General features: G+C 44.2%; 3 protein-coding genes across 11 annotated transcripts in view; 1 reads left to right on the top strand and 2 right to left on the bottom strand.

Moving 5' to 3' along the window:
- SNAP47 (synaptosome associated protein 47) overlaps positions 1 to 4300 on the bottom strand; it is a 16929-nt gene extending 12629 nt beyond the window's left edge. For 2 of the 5 annotated variants that reach the window (XM_072925240.1, XM_030264116.4), the window contains exon 1: positions 4176 to 4300. Coding sequence is in view for 2 of the 5 variants with exons in the window: in XM_072925239.1 (XP_072781340.1) it covers positions 293 to 326 (34 nt within the window). In the remaining 3 variants the exon portion in view is untranslated. Of the gene's footprint in view, positions 1 to 292; positions 2700 to 4175 lie in introns of those variants that run through there. The other 3 variants (XM_072925239.1, XM_072925241.1, XM_030264115.4) reach the window with 3 other exon arrangements.
- JMJD4 (jumonji domain containing 4) lies at positions 4286 to 18742 on the top strand. 2 transcript variants are annotated; one of them, XM_030264118.4, is made up of 7 exons: positions 4286 to 4416; positions 6667 to 7144; positions 8994 to 9159; positions 10345 to 10470; positions 11761 to 11992; positions 16322 to 16468; positions 17286 to 18742. In XM_030264118.4, the coding sequence occupies exons 2-7, from the start codon at positions 6886 to 6888 to the stop codon at positions 17595 to 17597; spliced, it is 1242 nt and encodes a 413-aa protein (XP_030119978.2). In that variant the 5' UTR covers positions 4286 to 4416; positions 6667 to 6885; the 3' UTR covers positions 17598 to 18742. The 2 variants fall into 2 exon arrangements, with proteins under 2 accessions (XP_030119978.2, XP_002194504.2); XM_002194468.6 differs by having other exon boundaries at positions 4287 to 4416; positions 11725 to 11992.
- ALS2CL (ALS2 C-terminal like) overlaps positions 18691 to 20393 on the bottom strand; it is a 49065-nt gene continuing 47362 nt past the window's right edge. For all 4 annotated transcript variants that reach the window (XM_041714292.2, XM_072925236.1, XM_072925238.1 and 1 more), the window contains one exon: positions 18691 to 20393. In XM_041714292.2, the coding sequence (XP_041570226.2) occupies positions 20331 to 20393 (63 nt within the window). In that variant the 3' untranslated portion in view covers positions 18691 to 20330.

Genomic DNA, 20393 nt, shown 5'->3' with positions numbered 1-20393 from the left:
GAGTCTGTTCCCAAAATGAAAATTCCTTAAAATAGAATTGATTTATATTTAATAATAAATTAAAATAAGCTCTTCTTGATCCTTATCCCAAATTTCCTACCTGGATTTGTATCCATGGAATTCTCAGGGAGGAATTTTTTCCCTCAGGGTTTTTTCCCCAAATTTTCACCAGGGGAAAAAAATCTAAAGAAAAATACAACTAAGGCCGTTCCCAAAATGAAAATTCCTTTAAAAATCAATTCCTTTAAAAATTAAAAGAAGCTCTTCTTGATCCTTATCCCAAGTTTCTTACCTGGATTTGGATCCATGGAATTCTCCAGGAGCATTTTTTCCCCTCAGGGAGGAATTTTTTCCCTCAGTTTTTTTTTTCTCTTCCAAGTTTTTAAAACAAAACCTTGAAGCTAAAGGAAAACACAACAGAGGCTGTTCCCAAAATGAAAATTCCTTAAAAATTCCAGGATTTGTATCGAGTAAGAAATGAATCCAAGGCCTGGCAGGGCAGCACAGGCGGAGCCGTCACTTCCCGAGGTTTTTATACCTGGATTTGTCTCCAGTCCTGTGATTCCTGACTCACCTGAGAGCTCCAAGCTTTGCTCAGCTCCCTGCTGCACCTGAGGGCAAATTTTCCAAGGAAAAATTCCAGCTGGGAATGAAATCCTTTTTATTTTCCAAGGAAAAATCCAGCTGGGAATTAAATTCCTTTTTTTTTTTTTTTTTCCCAAGGAAAAAATCCAGTTGTGAATCAAATCCCTTTTTTTTTTCCCCAAAGAAAAATCCAGCTGGGAAAGAAATTCTTTTTTTCCCAAGTAAAAATCCAGCTGGGAATAAAATCCTTTTTTTTTTTTTTTTCCCAAGAAAAATCCAGCTGGGAATAAAATCCTTTTTATTTTCCATGGAATAAATCAAGTTGCAAATCAAATCCTTTTTATTTTTCCAAGGAAAAATCCAGCTGGGAATAAAATCCTTTTTTTTTTTCAAGGAAAAATCCAGCTGGGAATAAAATCCTTTTTTTTTCTTTTCCCAATATAACGATATTTTCATTAGCAACAGATCAGGAGAATTCTTCTCTCTCCGAGAAGAAATTTAAATTTCCAATTAAAAAGACAAAAGGATTTTTTTTCCAACATTAAACAAAGGAAATGGTCGGAATTCTTGGAAAACCAAGTGGCAGAATTATCCTGGATTTCGGGATAAGAATCAGGGAATGGTTTGGGAAAGGATCTTAAGCATCATCCAGTTCCAGCTGCCATGGGAAAACCTTCCACTATCCCAAATATTCCACAAGAAATTCCTTCCATTTCTTCCCAAAACATTCCCTCACAATTTGTCCCCAGATCAGATTTGGACTCTCCCATTATCCACACTTTTTTTTAAGGAAATAATCTGATTTTTAGCCACATCTGCCCTAAAACCCTGGAATTCCATCCACAGGAACCCCTGGGATTTCTGTCAGGGAAAGGTGGATTTGACATCCATGAAAAGGTTGGGATGGGTGGAAAAATAAAACAAAAAAACTCAAATTGCTTCTGGATTCTTTGTAAATTCAGGAATAGGTTTGGAAATTTGGGAATGTCACAGGTTTACAAACTTGGGAATGTCACAATCCTTCATCCAGGAGACACCTGAGGGATTCCACAAGAAATTCCTTCAGCTTCTTCCCAAAATGTTCCTTCTCCATCTGTTCTCAGATCAAATGGGGACTCTTCCATCATCCACACTCTTTTTTTAGGAAATAATCGGATTTTTGGCCAAAATCCTGGAATTCCATCCACAGCAAGGCCTGGATCAGCCCCAAGGAGATGAGGATTTGGCATCAGCAGTGTCACGAGGATTTTACAGGAATTCTTTCCCTGGAACATCATCCAGGGGCTGCTTCCAGAAAAAGGAGCTGATTCACCTTCGGTGAGCTCAGCCAATTAACCGGCAGCGTCACTAATTAGTTAATTAGGGAGAGGAGCTGGCACCATCCCTGGGTGACGTTTCCATCAACATTGCATTCCCAGTTTTTTGGGAATGATGGCCAGAACTGTCCTGCACTTTTTATTGTTTGTTTCCTCTCCTCCTGCATGGCTGAGAATTCCATAGGGTGGTTTAATCCCGGAATTAAATCTGGGAAATGCTGAGCTCCAAACCCCTGAGAGCCACACTCAATAAATGAGTTTATAAATCCTAGCCAGTCACTCTGCCTCTTTTTTTAATTAAGAGTCAATTCCAGGATTAATAAATCTACAAATCCCAAATTTAGGATCCTCCAAGCTGTGAAGTATCCAGGCCTGACCTCATTCCTTCATTCTTCACTTTTGTTTCCTCACCCCAAGCTGGAATTCCTCCCTTTTTCCAAGGATCTCCATCCCTTTTTCTTCCTTTTTCCAGGAGTTTTCCTCCTCCTCACAGAGAATTCCAACAGTTTGGCTTGGGAGGGACCCTAAGGATGATCCCATTCCAAGGGCATGGACACCTTCCACTATCCCAAGTGGATCCAATCTGTCCTTGGACACTTCCACAAAGGAATTTCCCCAATTTCCAACCAAAATCTCCCTCTCCTCCTGTCCCTGTTCCCCGGGAGCAGAGCCAGACCCCAGCAGCTCTCCCTGAGCCTCCTTTTCTCCTACTGAACATTCCCAGCTCCCTCAGGATTCCCCAACCCCTCCATGCCCAGATTCCCACACAACTCGCTGTCACCCAGGAATTTATGGGATTTTCCCACTCCCCTTCCCTGTCCAAATCCCATCCCAGCCCAGGATCCAACAGAATCCCCCAGCCCCAGTCCCCAATCCCAGCCCCTCCATTCCCGGCCCCCTCCCCAATTCCCGGCACCAACCCTGCCCCTGCCCCAATTCCAAACCCCCTGTCCCAGTCCCAGTCCCATCCCATGGATCTGAGCCCCCCAAAACCCAAATTGTGCTTCCCCCAGCCCCATTTCCAACCCCCTTGTCCCAGTCCCATCCCACAGATCTGAGCCCCCAAACCCCAAATTTTGCCTCCCCCAGCCCCATTTCCAACCCCCTTGTCCCAGTCCCATCCCATAGATCTGAGCCCCCCCAAACCCCAAATTGTGCCTCCCCCAGCCCCATTTCCACCCCCCCTCTGTCTCAATCCCAGTCCCATCCCATGGATCTGAGCCCCCCAAACCCCAAATTTTGCCTCCCCCAGCCCCATTTCCAACCCTTCTGTCCCAATCCCAATCCCATCCCATGGATCTGAGCCCCCAAACCCCAAATTGTGCCTCTCCCCCCCCCCAATTCCAACCCCCTTCTCCCAGTCCCATCCCATGGATCTGAGCCCCCAAACCCCAAATTGTGCCTCCCCCAGCCCCATTTCCAGCCCCTCTCCACTTCCAGTTTCCCTCACTGCCTTTCCAGTCTCCACGGGCCCAGTCCCAGACCAGGACAAGAGTCCCCCAAACCCAATTCGGGACCCCTCAGCCCCATTTCCAACCCCCCAGTCCCAATTTGTGTCCCCCCAGCCCCATTTCCGACCCCAAGCTCCATTTGGAGCCCCCCAGCCCCATTCGGACCCCCCGGTCCCAGTCCAAGACCACCATGGTCATAGATCAGAGCCCCCCTTTCCCTATCCAGAGCACCCCCAGACCCAAATTGTGCCTCCCAAACCCCATTTCCAACCCCAAACTCCACCTCCTGCTCCATTTCGAGCCCTCCCAAACTCGTTCGGACCCCCGCGGCCATGGATTGGAGCCCCTCTTCCCTATCCAGAGCACCCCAAGCCCCAATTTGTGACCCCCCCAGCCCCAATTCCAACCCCAAGCTCCACCTCAAGCCCCTCCCGCCCCATCTGGAGCCCCCCCAGCCCCGTTTGGACCCCACGGCCATGGAATGGAGCCCCTTTTCCCTACCCACAGCACCCCCAGACCCCAATTTGTGACCCCCCCAGCCCCAATTTGTCGCCCCCAAGCCCCGATTTGTGGCCCCCAGCCCCATTTCTGACCCCCAAGCTCCATTTAGAGCCCCCCAGCCCCGTTCGGACTCCGTGGTCTCGGTCCAAGACCACCGCGGCCATGGATCAGAGCCCCCATTTCCCTATCCAAAGCACTTCCAGACCCCAATTTGTGGCCCCCAAGCGCAAATTTATGGCTCCAAGCCGCAATTTGTGCCCCCCAGACCCCATTTCTGACCCCCTCAGCCCCATTTGGAGCCCCCCCGGCCCCCCCCACGCACCTCCCTCAGTGCGGCACCGGCTCCGCTCCGCGCCTGCGCCCTCCGCGCACTCTCATTGGCTGAGCCCCGCGCATCTGAGCGTTCCTATTGGCTGAGCCCCGCGCCGCTGCGCTCCTCTTTTCACCTCCCCCCTGGCCCCCACCCGCCCGACGCAGAGGTTCCGGCGGCGCCCGCCATTGCCGTTCATTGTCGCCGCCGACGCCGCCATTCGCGCGGCGGGGCTGCCCTGAAGGGGGCGGGGGTGAGTGTGGCTCCCTCGGGATGCTCCCGGTTCCTGCGGGCAGCGATGGTGCGGGTGGGACGGGAGGGGGAGGCGGGGATGGCGTGTGCGACGCCCTGTGGTGTCCGGGTCCTCCCGCCCTACTCCGGGGAGGGCCGTGAGGGGAATTCCCTCATGGAGATTCCCTGATCCCGGTGTTCCCATGGAGATCTCTGAGAGAGGAATTCCCTCATGGAGATTCCCTGATCCCGGTGTTCCCATGGAGATCTCTGAGAGAGGAATTCCCTCATGGAGATTCCCTGATCCCGGTGTTCCCATGGAGATCTCTGAGAGAGGAATTCCCTCATGGAGATTCCCTGATCCCGGTGTTCCCTTGGGGATCTCTGAGGGAAGAATTCCCTCATGGAGATTCCCTGATCCCGGTGTTCCCATGGAGATCTCTGAGAGAGGAATTCCCTCATGGAGATTCCCTGATCCCGGTGTTCCCATGGAGATCTCTGAGAGAGGAATTCCCTCCTGGAGATTCCCTGATCCCGGTGTTCCCATGGAGATCTCTGAGAGAGGAATTCCCTCATGGAGATTCCCTAATCCCGGTGTTCCCATGGAGATCTCTGAGAGAGGAATTCCCTCATGGAGATTCCCTGATCCCGGTGTTCCCATGGAGATCTCTGAGGGAAGAATTCCCTCATGGAGGTCCCTTAATTCCCATATTCCCATGGAGATCTGTGAGGGAGGATTTCCTTCAAGAATGTGCCATAATTCCGATATTCACTTGGAGTTCTGGGAGGGAGGAATTCCCTCCTGGAGGTTTCTTAATTCCAATATTCCCGTGAAGATCTCTGAGGGAGGAATTCCCTCATGGATTTCCCTTAATTCCAATATTCTCTTGGAGCTCTGGGAAGGAAAATTCCCCCATGGATTTCCCTTAATCCCGGTGTTCCCATGGAGATCGCTGAGGAAGGAATGCCCACATGGAAATCCTTTATTCCCACTGTGATATCCCAGTGTTTTCTTGGAGCTCCGTGAGGGAGGAATTCCCTCAAGGATGTCCGTTAATTTTGAAATTCACTTGGAGCTCAGTAAGGAAGGAATTCCCTTATGGAGGTTTCCTAATCCCAGTGTTCTCTTGGAGATCTCTGAGGGAGGAATTCCCACATGGAAATCCTTTAATCCCACTGCTGTATCCTTCTGTGAGGGAGGATTTCCCTCAGGGATGTCCCATAATTCCCATATTCCCTTGGAGATTTCTGATGGAGGAATTCCCTCATAGAGATTCCCTAATCCCAGTGTTTCCATGGAGATCCCTGAGGGAAGAATTCCCTCATGGAGGTCCCTTAATTCCCATATTCCCATGGAGATCTGTGAGGGAGGATTTCCTTCAAGAATGTGCCATAATTCCGATATTCACTTGGAGTTCTGGGAGGGAGGAATTCCCTCCTGGAGGTTTCTTAATTCCAATATTCCCGTGAAGATCTCTGAGGGAGGAATTCCCTCATGGATTTCCCTTAATTCCAATATTCTCTTGGAGCTCTGTGAAGGAAAATTCCCCCATGGAGTTCCCTTAATCCCGGTGTTCCCTTGGAGATTTCTGAGGGAGGAATTTCCACACGGAAATCCTTTATTCCCACTGTGATATCCCAGGGTTTTCTTGGAGCTCCGTGAGGGAGGAATTCCCTCAGGGATGTCCGTTAATTTTGAAATTCACTTGGAGCTCAGTAAGGAAGGAATTCCCTTATGGAGGTTCCCTAATCCCAGTGTTCTCTTGGAGATCTCTGAGGGAGGAATTCCCACATGGAAATCCTTTAATCCCACTGCCGTATCCTTCTGTGAGGGAGGATTTCCCTCAGGGATGTCCCATAATTCCCATATTCCCTTGGAGGAATTCCCTCATGGAGGTTCCCTAATCCCGGTGTTCCCTTGGAGATTTCTGAGGGAGGAATTCCCTCCCAGAGATCCCTAAATCCCCTTTTCCCTCAGTGTTTCCCAAATCCTATCCCTGCAACCACTTTGCTTTATTCCCTCTGTTCTCAGTCTTCCCTCTTTTTTTTTTTTTTTTTTTTTTTTTCCCATTTTTTGCCCTATTTTTATCCTGCCATTGCTCCAAATCCACGGAAAAGATCTGCAGTTAGTGGGAGGTGCCAGACCTGGGAACAAAGGGATGATCCCAGAGCGTTCCCAGATATTTCAGGATTTTTTTTTCCCCTCCCCCCCTTCAATTCATTAATTCCTTGGAAATATCCCACTGAAATTTCCTTTTCCTGCTTTTTTTAGGACGGAACCAGCTCTGACAAGAAGAAAAATCATCCACAGGGCAATTCCCAGCTATCCCAAAAACCATGGAAAATCCAAATTATCCCAACACTTATTCCCCCTCAATTTCCCCATGATTTTCCACACTTTTAAAGCCTCAAATCCCATTTTTAGCAGGGAATTTTTTGGGGATTATTTTTCCAAATTCCTCGGCTCAGCCAGGAATTTTTTCCAGCCTGCATGGACAGAGCAACCTTTGCCTGTTCCACCGCTTTTTTCCGGGATTTTGGGAATTCTTCTCCGGGTTCTCTCCCCGGGGGCCACGTGGATTTTATTGACAAAGCCGATTCCTTCACTTATTCCGATTTTTTCCGGGATTATCTCATTCCCAACCATCCCTGCATTTTCTCAGCCAAGTTCACCGAGGATTGGGGCAGCAGGAAAAATTGGGTGACCTGGGATGGGAAACCCAACTTTGAGCATCTCCTGCAGAAGTTTGGTAAGTCCTGGGATTTTTTCCAGATCCTAAAGGATTCAGCTTTTTAGGATTGAATTTTCAGGATAAAAGCACTAAAAAAACCAAAAATTCCAAGATTTAATCCTATTTTTTCTATTTTATCCTATTTTATCCTATTTTTTTCCAGTTATTCATTCCCAAATTCTATTTATATTTAAATAAATTTAAAATCTTGGATAACTTAATTAATCCAAATCCTAAAGGATTCAGCTTTATAGGATTGAATTTTAGGGATAAAAGCACTTTAAAAACCCTAAATTCCAAGTTTTTATCCTAAATTAATCCATGGATTTTTTTTCAATGAGAAACCCAACTTTGAGAATCTCCTGCAGAAGTTTGGTAAGTCCTGGGATTTTTTCCAGATCCTAAAGGATTCAGCTTTTTAGGATTGAATTTTCAGGATAAAAGCACTAAAAAAAACCAAAATTCCAAGATTTTTTTTCCATTTATTTGTTCCCAAGTTTTATTTTTATTGATATTTAAATAAATTTAAAATCTTGGATAATTTCATTAATCCAAATCCTTAAGGATTCAGCTTTATAGGATTGAATTTTAGGGATAAAAGCACTTAAAAACCCCTAAATTCCAAGCTTTTATCCTAAATTAATCCATAGATTTTTTTTTTTTTCCCCATGGGAAACCCATCTTTGAGCATCTCCTGCAGAATTTTAGCAAATCCTGGGATTTTTTTCCAGATCCTAAAGGATTCAGCTTTTTAGGATTGAATTTTCAGGATAAAAGCACTAAAAAAACCAAAATTCCAAGCATTTGTCCAAAATTAATCCATTGATTTTTTTTTTTCCCCATTTCTTCACGGTCTGGTTTGTAGATTCCAAGCTAAAATTTATTCCCAAATTTTCTTTATAATTTATCATTTAAATAAATTAAAAACCTTGGATAATTTCATTATTCCAAATCCTAAAGGATGCATTCCTAATCAATACCTCCCTATTAATGGATTTAAGGGGAAAATTGCCTTTAAAGAAAAAAAATGGAAAATTCAGGTCACAGCAAAGAAAAACCAGAAAAATTTGGGGCACGTGGAATAAACAGCAGGAAAATTCAGGTCACTGGAAATAAACAACTCTGGATTTGGATGTTGTTTCCCTGAAATATTGGGATGGTTCCTCTGGAATATTTGAAGCCCGGAATTCTGCAGGGACGAGCTTGAGGGAGGTGATTTGACAAATCCTTCTCATTCCTGCAGAGAATTCCCAAAGGATTTGTAATTCCTGGATCATGTTCCCCTGTTATGATGGTTCTGGGATTGGGATGGTTCCTCTGGAATATTTGAAGCCTGGAATTCCACGGGGATGAGTTTAAAGGAGGTGATTTGACAAATCCTGCTCATTCCTGTGGAGAATTCCCAAGGAATTTGTAGATCCTGGATCATGTTCCCTTGGAATGATGGTTCTGGGATTGGGATGGTTCCTCTGGAATATTTGAAGCCTGGAATTCTGCGGGAATGAGCTTGAGGGAGATGATTTGATGAGTCCTCCTCATTCCCAAGGGATTTCTAATTTCTGGATCATGTTCCCTTGGAATGATGGTTCTGGGATTGGGACGGTTCCTCTGGAATACTTGAAGCCCGGAATTCTGCAGGGACGAGCTTGAGGGAGGTGATTTGACAAATCCTTCTCATTCCTGCAGAGAATTCCCAAGGAATTTGTAGATCCTGGATTGTGTTCCTTGTTATGATGGTTCTGGGATTGTGATTGTTCCTCTGGAATATTTGAAGCCCAGAATTCCGCAGGAATGAGTTTGAGGTAGAGATCATTTGATGAGTCCTCCTCATTCCCACGGAGAATTCCCGAGGGATTTGTAATTCCAGGAGAAGCCGTGGTGCCCGTTGCCAACTGCGATGTCAAGGAATACAATTCCAACCCCAAGGAGCAGCTGCCCTTCAAGGAATACGTGGAATATTGGCGGGAATACATCAGGAACGGCTACCGCTCCTCCCGGGGCTGCCTCTACCTCAAGGACTGGCACCTGAGCAGGTCAGGGCTCATTCCCAACGCTCTGGCAGTGGGAATGTTCCTTGGGAAAAGGGAAGGATCCACGGAATCCTCAGAGCCTAAAGACGCTCCAGAAAAGCTGGAGAGGGATTTGGGATAAGCAACAGGACACAAGGAATGGCTTCCCACTTAATTTGGGAAGGCGTTCCTGACTGGGAGGGAATTCCCAGAGAAGCTGCTCCATCCCTGGGAGTGGCCAAAGCCAGCTTGGAGCACCCTGGGATAGTGGGAAGTGTCCCTGGCAAAGGGTTGGAAAAGGATGTTCTTCAGGATCCCATCCAACCCCAAAATTCCATGATTCCGTGGTTTGCAGTTGTTCCAGCTGGGGTTGGGAGACAAAGCAGAGGAGCTCAGCATCAGCACAGAGGAAAAGTATTCCAACATTCCCGGAGGGATTCCAAAGCCTTGGCCTCCAGCTCCTAAAAGAGCTCCGAATTCCTCAAATCCCTGATATTCCAGGCTGATGTCGTTCCCTCAGCCTAATTCCCAGTTTTTATTCCAAGATCAAGATCCATTTAATCCCACTTTGGGAAGGAATTCCTGGCTGGGAGGGTGGGGAGGGGCTGGAATTCCCAGAGAAGCTGTGACTGCCCCTGGATCCCTGGAAGTGCCCAAAGCCAGGCTGGAGCAGCCTGGGACAGTGGGAATTGTCCTTGGCCATGGAATGGGATGATCCTTAAGGTCCCTTCCCACCCAAACCATTCCATGGTTTCTCCCTGTGGAAAATGGGACTGGAACAGCTTCTGCAGTCAGACCTGGATTGGGATTTGAGTTGGGATTATTCCATGGCCCTGTTGGATTTGGGATCCTTTTGTATCCATGGGCTTTTCTGGAAACATTCCCACTCCTTCAAGTTGCCTTCCCCCAGCTCTGCCTTTCCTGCTTCAGCTGGAAAAGAACCTTGGGAAGGAATCTTCCCTGTGGGAATGGGGAGGGGCTGGGATGGAATTCCCAGAGAAGCCGTGGCTGCCTCTGAATCCCTGGAAGTGCCCAAGACCAGCTTGGAACAATCTGGGATAGCGAAAATTTGGGATAAGCTACTCCTTCAACTCCCCTTCCACCCCAAACCCTTGGAATTCCATCCTAAAGGATCCACCTTGCTCTTCCCCCTGCATTTGGGGGATCCCATTTTCCCGAGCTGCTTTTCCAAGCGTTTCTGTTTTCCAGGGCTTTTCCAGAGCAGGATGTTTACACCACTCCCGTGTATTTTTCCTCGGATTGGCTCAATGAATATTGGGATGCCGTGGCCGTGGATGATTTTAGGTTCGTCTACATGGGACCCAAGGGATCCTGGTAAGGCTCTCATCCCAAAAAATTCCTTTTCCAGCTGACTATCCCAGGAAATTATCCTGTTGTCCCTCAGGATAACCAGGCAGGTTTCCTGGTGTCCCAGTTGGCTCCAGATGGGAGGGAAAAGGGAAATAACCCGAATTGTGCCCACAAAAAAAAAAAAAAAATCACCTGGGAGATTAGAGGAGAAATTCCCTTGGAATCAGCCACTTGGAATGGGCAGGAGCCTGGAATGGCAGGGATAACGCCGGTGTTTTCCAGGGGAAAATTCCAAGTGAGAATTCCAGCCCAGTATCGGTTCTAAAGATGCATTTGGGGTGTTTTTATCAGATTTCCCTGCCCTTGAGGGATTTTTGGGATAGATTAAAGAGGAGAAGCACAGAGGATATAAAACACTCCATTATCCAGCCAGAATTCCATGAAGAATTCCATGAGGAATTTTGGGATCAGGATCCATAGAACGGCCTTTTAATAGCCAAAACTCCACAATTCAACTGAAATTCCGTAAGGAATTTTGGGATCAGGATGGATATAGTGGCCTTTTAATAGCCAAATTACATTATCCAACCAAAATTCCATGAGGAATTTTGGGATCAGTATCCATAGAACGGCCTTTTAATAGCCAAAACTCCACAATCCAACTGAAATTCCATAAGGAATTTTGGGATCAGGATGGATATAGTGGCCTTTTAATAGCCAAATTACATTATCCAACCAAAATTCCATAAGGAATTTTGGGATCAGGATGGATATAGTGGCCTTTTAATAGCCAAAACTCCACAATCCAACTGAAATGCCATAAGGAATTTTGGGATCAGGATGAATATAGTTGCCTTTTAATAGCCTAATTACATTATCCAACCAAAATTCCATGAGGAATTTTGGGATCAGGATCCATAGAACGGCCTTTTAATAGCCAAAACTCCACAATCCAACTGAAATTCCATAAGGAATTTTGGGATCAGGATGGATATAGTGGCCTTTTAATAACCAAAACTCCACAATCCAACCAAAATTCCATGAGGAATTTTGGGATTAGTATGGATACAGTGGCTTTTGAATAGCCAAAACTCCATAATACAGCGGAAATCCCTCACGGAATTTTGGGATCAGTATCCATAGAACGGCCTTTTAATAACCAAAACTCCACAATCCAACCAAAATTCCATGAGGAATTTTGGGATCAGCATCTCAGCGACTCAAATCCCTGTTGGAATTTTTTGGGATTGATTCCCGCCCATCCCTGATTTTTCCCAGGACGCCGTTCCACGCCGACGTCTTCCGCTCTTACAGCTGGTCAGCCAACATCTGTGGCAGGAAGAGATGGCTCCTGTATCCCGCCGGACAGGAGGAATTCCTGAAGGATCGCCACGGGAATCTCCCCTTCGACGTGACGGCTCCGGATCTTCGGGATAAGAGGATTTATCCGCGCTACAGCCAGAGCCAGCCCCCTCTGGAAATCCTCCAGGAAGCCGGAGAGATCGTCTTCATTCCCAGTGGATGGCACCACCAGGTTTATAACCTGGTGAGGGAATGGATCCCGCTGGGAATTGCTCTTGGAATAGGAAGTGGGATCCCGAAGGTTTTGTTGGGATGGATGGAAGTTGGGATTTCCAGGGAAAAGGTTGATCCGTTCCCCTGGGTGATGTTGGGATGGAACTGAGGCCTTGGAGCTGTTGAAGAGAAGCGCCATTCCTGGAAGTGTCCAAGGATAGCTTGGATAAGGCTTGGAGCACCCTGGGAGAGTGGGAATGGGATGGTCCTTAAGGTCCTTTCCCACTCAAACCATTCCAGGAATTCCATGGCATAGAACTGGGATGAGGAGGTGGAAAATCCCAGGATATAGGAAGAGGAAAAGATGGAAATCCTTCCTGAGAAGAAGGAATTCCAGCTTGGAGCACCATGCACCATGGACAGTGGGAAGTGTGGGATGGGATGATGGAATGGGATGATTCTTAAGATCCCTTAAGATGGGATGTTTGGAGTGGCACATTCCATATTATCATTCCTAATGACTTCATTAGTGACTAATTATCAGTGGATTATCCCAAATTTTTCCCTCAGGAAGACACCATCTCCATCAACCACAACTGGGTCAGCAGCTGCATTTTGGGAATTAGGGACATTCTGGTTTCCTCAGGAATAGGATTTTTGGAGCAGCACATTTAATATTATCATCCCTAATCACTTAATTGGTTCCTAATTACTAATTATCCATGGGTTATCCCGAATTTTTCCCTCAGGAAGACACCATCTCCATCAACCACAACTGGGTCAGCAGCTGCATTTTGGGAATTAGGGACATTCTGGTTTCCTCAGGAATAGGATTTTTGGAGCAGCACATTTAATATTACCATCCATAATCACTTAATTGGTTCCTAATTACTAATTATCCATGGGTTATCCCAAATTTTTCCCTCAGGAAGACACCATTTTCCTCAACCACAACTGGGTCAGCAGCTGCATTTTGGGAATTGAGGACATTTTGTGTTTTTAAAGAAGGAATCAGGTCTTTGGAGCAGCAAATTCCATATTATCATCTCTAATAACTTATTTATCGACTTATTACTAATTATCCATGGGTTATCCCAATTTTTTCCCTCAGGAAGACACCGTCTCCATCAACCACTACTGGGTCAGCAGCTGCATTTTGGGAATTAGGGACATTCTGGTTTCCTCAGGAATAGGATTTTTGGAGCAGCACATTTAATATTATCATCCCTAATCACTTAATTAGTGACTAATTACTAATTATCCCTGGATTATCCCGAATTTTTCCCTCAGGAAGACACCATCTCCATCAACCACAACTGGGTCAGCGGCTGTATTTTGGGAATTGAGGACATTTTGCGTTTCTAAAGAAGGAATCAGGTCTTTGGAGCAGCAAATTCCATATTATCATCTCTAATAACTTATTTAGTGACTAATTACTAATTATCCATGGATTATCCCGAATTTTTCCCTCAGGAAGACACCATCTCCCTCAACCACATGTGGGTCAGCAGCTGCATTTTGGGAATTAGGGACATTCTGGTTTCCTCAGGAATAGGATTTTTGGAGCAGCACATTTAGTATTATCATCCCTAATCAGTGAATTAGTTCCTAATTACTAATTATCCCTGGATTATCCCGAATTTTTCCCTCAGAAAGACACCATCTCCATCAACCACATCTGGGTCAGCAGCTGCATTTTGGGAGTTAGGGACATTCTGGTTTCCTCAGGAATAAGATTTTTGGAGCAGCAAATTCCATATTATTATCCCTAATCACTTAATTAGTGACTAATTACTAATTATTCCTGGATTATCCCAAATTTTTCCCTCAGGAAGACACCATCTCCATCAACCACAACTGGGTCAGCAGCTGCATTTTGGGAATTAGGGACATTCTGGTTTCCTCAAGAATAGGATTTTTGGAGCAGCACATTTAATATTATCATCCCTAATCACTTAATTGGTTCCTAATTACTAATTATCCATGGGTTATCCCAAATTTTTCCCTCAGGAAGACACCATTTTCCTCAACCACAACTGGGTCAGCAGCTGCATTTTGGGAATTAGGGACATTCTGGTTTCTTCAGGAATAGGATTTTTGGAGCAGCCCATTTAATATTATCATCCCTAATCACTTAATTAGTGACTAATTACTAATTATCCCTGGATTATCCCGAATTTTTCCCTCAGGAAGACACCATCTCCATCAACCACAACTGGGTCAGCAGCTGCATTTTGGGAATTAGGGACATTCTGGGTTTCTAAAGAAGGAATCAGGTTTTTGGAGCAACAGATTCTGTATTATCATCCCTAATAATTTATTTATTGGCTAATTACTAATTATCAGTGGATTATCCCAAATTTTTCCCTCAGGAAGACACCATTTTCCTGAACCACATCTGGGTCAGCAGCTGCATTTTGGGAATTAGGGACATTCTGGTTTCCTCAGGAATAGGATTTTTGGAGCAGCACATTTAGTATTATCATCCCTAATCAGTGAATTAGTTCCTAATTACTAATTATCCCTGGATTATCCCGAATTTTTCCCTCAGAAAGACACCATCTCCATCAACCACATCTGGGTCAGCAGCTGCATTTTGGGAGTTAGGGACATTCTGGTTTCCTCAGGAATAAGATTTTTGGAGCAGCAAATTCCATATTATTATCCCTAATCACTTAATTAGTGACTAATTACTAATTATTCCTGGATTATCCCAAATTTTTCCCTCAGGAAGACACCATCTCCATCAACCACAACTGGGTCAGCAGCTGCATTTTGGGAATTAGGGACATTCTGGTTTCCTCAAGAATAGGATTTTTGGAGCAGCACATTTAATATTATCATCCCTAATCACTTAATTGGTTCCTAATTACTAATTATCCATGGGTTATCCCAAATTTTTCCCTCAGGAAGACACCATTTTCCTCAACCACAACTGGGTCAGCAGCTGCATTTTGGGAATTAGGGACATTCTGGTTTCTTCAGGAATAGGATTTTTGGAGCAGCCCATTTAATATTATCATCCCTAATCACTTAATTAGTGACTAATTACTAATTATCCCTGGATTATCCCGAATTTTTCCCTCAGGAAGACACCATCTCCATCAACCACAACTGGGTCAGCAGCTGCATTTTGGGAATTAGGGACATTCTGGGTTTCTAAAGAAGGAATCAGGTTTTTGGAGCGACAGATTCTGTATTATCATCCCTAATAACTTATTTATTGACTAATTACTAATTATCCATGGGTTATCCCAAATTTTTCCCTCAGGAAGACACCATCTCCATCAACCACCTCTGGGTCAGCAGCTGTATTTTGGGAATTGAGGACATTTTGTGTTTCCAAAGAAGGAATCAGGTCTTTGGAGCAGCAAATTCCATATTATCATCCCTAATAACTTAATTAGTCACTAATTACTAATTATCCATGGATTATCCCAAATTTTCCTCTCAGAAAGACACCATCTCCATCAACCACAACTGGGTCAGTAACAGCATTTTGGGAATTAGGGACATTCTGGGTTTCTAAAGAAGGAATCAGGTTTTTGGAGTGACAGATTCTGTATTATCATCCCTAATAATTTATTTATTGGCTAATTACTAATTATCAGTGGCTTATCCCAAATTTTTCCCTCAGGAAGACACCATCTCCATCAATCACATCTGGGTCAGCAGCTGCATTTTGGGAATTAGGGACATTCTGGTTTCCTCAGGAATAGGATTTTTGGAGCAGCAAATTCCATATTATCATCCCTAATCACTCAATTAGTGACTAATTACTAATTATCCCTGGATTATCCCAAATTTTTCCCTCAGGAAGACACCATCTCCATCAACCACAGCTGGGTCAGCAGCTGCATTTTGGGAATTGAGGACATTTTGTGTTTCTAAAGAAGGAATCAGCGCTTTGGAGCAGCAAATTCCTTATTATCATCCCTAATAACTTAATTAAAGACTAATTACTAATTATCCATGGATTATCCCAAATTTTTCTCTTAGAAAGACACCATCTCCATCAACCACATCTAGGTCAGCAGCTGCATTTTGGGAATTAGGGACATTTTGTGTTTCTAAAGAAGGAATCAGGCTTTGAAGCAGCAAATTCCATATTATCATCTCTAATAACTTATTTATCGACTTATTACTAATTATCCATGGATTATCCCAAATTTTCCTCTCAGAAAGACACCATCTCCATCAACCACAACTGGGTCAGTAACAGCATTTTGGGAATTAGGGACATTCTGGTTTCCTCAGGAATAAGATTTTTGGAGCAGCAAATTCCATATTATCATCCCTAATCACTTAATTAGTGACTAATTATTAATTATCCCTGGATTATCCCGAATTTTTCCCTCAGGAAGACACCATCTCCATCAACCACAACTGGGTCAACGGCTGCAACGTGGCCATCATGTGGTGCTTCCTGCAGGATGAGCTGGCGGCCGTCCAGAGGGAAATCAGCCAATGGAAAGATCCCATGGACGATTGGCACCTCCAGTGCCAGGTACACCCCAATCCTGGATTATCCAGGCAGCCGGAATTCCGGGATTATTGCAGCTGAAGTTCCGACAGCGGAATTTCTGTGGTTTTTAAAGAAGTGGAAGTTTGGGACAAGCTTTGTTTTGTTGGGAAATATTCCCTGTAAAAGTTTGGGAATGTTCCCTGTAAAAGTTTGGGAATTGCTTCTGGTTATTGGCTGTGTGTCCAGGTTGGAATGTTGGTTGGAAAGATGGAAAACTTCAGGATCAAGAGAGCGGGAAGTGTTCACCTGGAGAAGGGAAAATTCCAGGGAGAGACCTCAGAGCCCCTCCCAGAGCCTAAAGAAGCTCCAGAAAAGCTGGAGAGGGATTTGGGATAAACATGGAATGACAGGACACAGGGAATGGCTTCCCACTTAATTTCAGTGGGATATTGGGAAGGAATTCCTGGCTGAGATAGAATTCCCTGAGAAGCTGTGGCTGCCCCTGGATCCCTGGAGCTGGGAAAGAATCCAAGAGACCAAACTCCATAATCCAACCAAAATTCCATGAGGAAGAGGATTCCTTCCAAAATCTTCTGGATGAACCAAATTCCAAGTTTATTTCTGGAAGTTGTCGCCTCTCCTTGGGTTGATTTCCTTCCAAAAATAAATACTTGGGAAAATTCCCACAATTATATTTGGGAAAAACAACCTGGTGCCTTTGACTCCAGAAGCAATTCCAATGAAAAAAAATATTAAATATTATTATTTATGATTCCAAAGAATTCATAGCTTCATAAAATTCCAATTTTAGGGATTTTTCTTGGATTTTTCCCATTTTCATTCCGTTTCCCCCCTTTAGCTGATCATGAAATCCTGCACGGGCATCGACTACAAGGAATTCTACAACTTCCTCAAAGTCATTGCGGAAAACCGGATTTCCATCCTGGAGAAGGGCCTGGACGAGGAATCCTCATCCCAGAACAATTCCAAAGCCGCCATTTCCACCTTGGGAATGCTGCACGCCGTGTTCGACCTGAAGAGGACGGTGAAGGTGCTGAGCTCGTTAAGCGCTAACGAGGATTTCCGGAAGCTGGATCTGACTTCCCTGTCTCCTTCTCCAGAGGCTCTGCTCCAGCACCTGGAATCCGCCATCGACACGGCCCTGCTCTGAATTCCCCTTTTCCCAAGATTTTTTCCAAAGGGTTTGGAGGAAATGGACTTAGACAAGAGCTTTACTCCAGCAGGAGGAGGGAGAACATTTGGGAAGGAGGGAGAACATTCCCAAAGCGCTGAGCGGTTTGGAGGAATTAGGGAAAAAACCCTCCCAGCCGAAGGAAAATCCCAAACTTCCTCAGGATTCTGTGCAGGTACTCAGGGAAGAAATTCCCTATGGATCATCTGGCATTGGAATGAAGCAAATTCCCTGTGCTTAAGCTCAGCTTTGTTAAAACCTCTCCTACTTCCAGCTGCAGCTCAGCTTTTCCATCATTTTTTTTTAGGGAATTCCAGCTGGTGAATTCCATGGAAGCCTGAGCTGGAGCCTGGGTTTGGGAATGTTGATTCCCTGTCTTCCAAAGTGGGATTTCCAAAGCTGAGACGCTCAGGATTAAATTTAATTCAACTCCGAGCAAAACCTGCCTTGACACATCCCAATAAAAAGCAGGAATGGGAATGTGCTCCCAAAATTGCACGCTCTATCCCAAGGCCCAGAATTCCCTCCAGGAAAAGTTCTGAGTGGTTTGGAGGAATTAGGAAAAAAAAATAACCATCCCAGCTAAAGGAAAATCCCAAATTTTTTAGGATTCTGAGCAGGCACTCAGGGAAAAAATTCCTTGTGGAATTTTTTTTGTGGAACCAGCACCTCCCGCACGCTTCCACAGCACAATTCCCACCCAGAATATTCCCAATGGAACATCCCCCTCCTGCTTTTCCTTGGAAAAATCAAAAACCTGGAAGCACAAATGGCTGCACACTGTTACCTTCAGGCCTTGCTTGAATTCTTCCCAAAAATAAAACTGAGAAAAACTTGGAATTTCAGGAAGTTTTAGGAAGTCAAACTGAAAATCCACCTCGTTTTCCTTGAATTCCTTGGAATTTTTACCCCCCCACCCCACCCTGCACTTTGCATGTCCTTTTCCAGTAGGAATTTTGCATTTTTTTCTTCATGCCCAAAAATATCAAGGAGCCTTTTTTCCTTAATTTAGGAAATTCCCGGATTCTTGAAGATGACAAAGATTGGAATAAGGAGCATGCGGAGCCTGGAATCTTCAAAATTCCAAGAGTTTTATTTAAATAAAAATTCCTGGCAAACTTCCAGTGAGATTCTCTCGTTAATATATTAATTCATAATTAGTTAATATAGTAATTAATCTGTTATATATTAAAAGATAAAATATAGGAGAAATGGGAGGAAAAAACTTGGGGGGATTTTGTTTTCCCAGAGTCATCTGGATAAGGCAAAATATTCCTTGGAAAAATGAAAAAAATCCTTAAAAAAATGAAAAATCCCAAGAGAAAAATGACAAAAATCCCATTTATTTAAAGCTTTGGACTTCCAATTTGTCCTTCCCAAAAATATCAAGGATCCAATTTTCCTTCATTTAGAAAATTCTCAAATTCCTGAAAAGAAAGAAAATTGGAAGAAGGAGTGTGTGGATCCTGGAATTTCTTCAAAATTCCAAAAGTTTTATTTAAATAAAAATTCCTGGCAATCTTCCCATGGGATTCTCTCATTAATATATTAATTCTTGTAATTATTCTGTTATTCATTAAATTAAAAAATTCGGGGGAAAATGGGAGGAAAAAAAAACTGGTGGGTTTTGTTTTCCCAGAGTCACCTGGATAAGGCCAAGAATTCCTGGGAAAAAATGAAGAAATCCCAAGGGAAAACCAGCAAAAATCCCAATTTTTGAAAGGGTTGGATCTCCAATTCTTCATTTCCAAAAATATCAAGGAGCACTTTCCTTAATTTAGAAAATTGGGAAAACTTGGGAAAAACAGCTGGAAAAAGCTTGGGGAGTTCTATTTTCCTGGATAAGGAAAAAAAATTCCCAGGAAATATGGAAAAAAAAACCAAAACAACAAAAAGCAGGATAAAAATGTTAAAAATAAGATTTTTTTGGCTATTTTTAACTTATTTTGAGATGCTGGGAACAGCATCCCAAATATCCACTGGGAATATCCCAAATATTTTTTTTCCAAAGGGAAATTCCAGCTTGGAGCACAAATCACGTCTGGGGGTGGCAGAGCACGAATCCAGCTGGGATTGGAGTTTTTATTCCATGATTTCTCTTTGTTTTCCCAGAATTTCCCAAAATCCAGAAAAAATCCATGTTTTTTTCCAAGCCCCCCAGAATTCCAAAGAAACACGGGATTATCCAAGGTGTGGGATCACCCCTGAGGTCTCCCAAGGATAAATAGAAATCTTGGAGCATGGGAAAATCAGGAAGTTTGGGAATAGCAGCTTCCAAATGGAATTGGAAAAGTCCTGAGATGGGAAAAGTAGGAAAAGGAGTGGCAAGAAAAATCTCCTCTTATTCCCAGAATTTTTAGGAGTTTTGGGATGAGCTCTCCTTCCCAGTCCAAGAAATCCCATTAAAAATTGGTTTTTCCCAAAGAAATTCTTTCTTTTTCTGGGAATTCTCCAGTGCAAAAAATAAAAATAAAAACCATCCCGAGCAGGAAAAGGAGATTTTTCCCGGGAATTATTTGTGGGAAAAGGGGATAAAACTCAAACCAAAAAACCTTGGAGATGGAAATTCCAGCCCTTCCAGTGTTTTTGGGATCAGGAAAACCTCGGCTGGGGAGGAATTCTTCCCTTTAAGGCAGCCAGGGATACAATTCCCACTTTTTCCAGTGGGGTTTGATCCAGAAAATTTGGGAAAATTCGTATTTTTCCCATGGATCAGGAGCTGTGGGAGTTTTCCTTTGGATGGAGCCGGATCCTCTGGATGTGTTCATAGCACGA

This window comes from Taeniopygia guttata, chromosome 2, assembly GCF_048771995.1.
Source record: "Taeniopygia guttata chromosome 2, bTaeGut7.mat, whole genome shotgun sequence".
NCBI classification, from domain to species: Eukaryota; Metazoa; Chordata; class Aves; order Passeriformes; family Estrildidae; genus Taeniopygia; species Taeniopygia guttata.
The sequence above is the reverse complement of the archived record's forward strand: the minus strand, read 5'-3'. Positions and strand labels throughout refer to the sequence as shown.

Bases quoted from the DNA above. Each gene is read 5' to 3' on its own strand.
- JMJD4 (XM_002194468.6), top strand. From the start codon at position 6,886: ATGGACAGAGCAACCTTTGCCTGTTCCACCGCTTTTTTCCGGGATTTT. The intron at 7,145-8,993 runs GTAAGTCCTGGG...TTGTAATTCCAG, and splicing joins GCATCTCCTGCAGAAGTTTG to GAGAAGCCGTGGTGCCCGTT. The intron at 9,160-10,344 runs GTCAGGGCTCAT...TCTGTTTTCCAG, and splicing joins AAGGACTGGCACCTGAGCAG to GGCTTTTCCAGAGCAGGATG.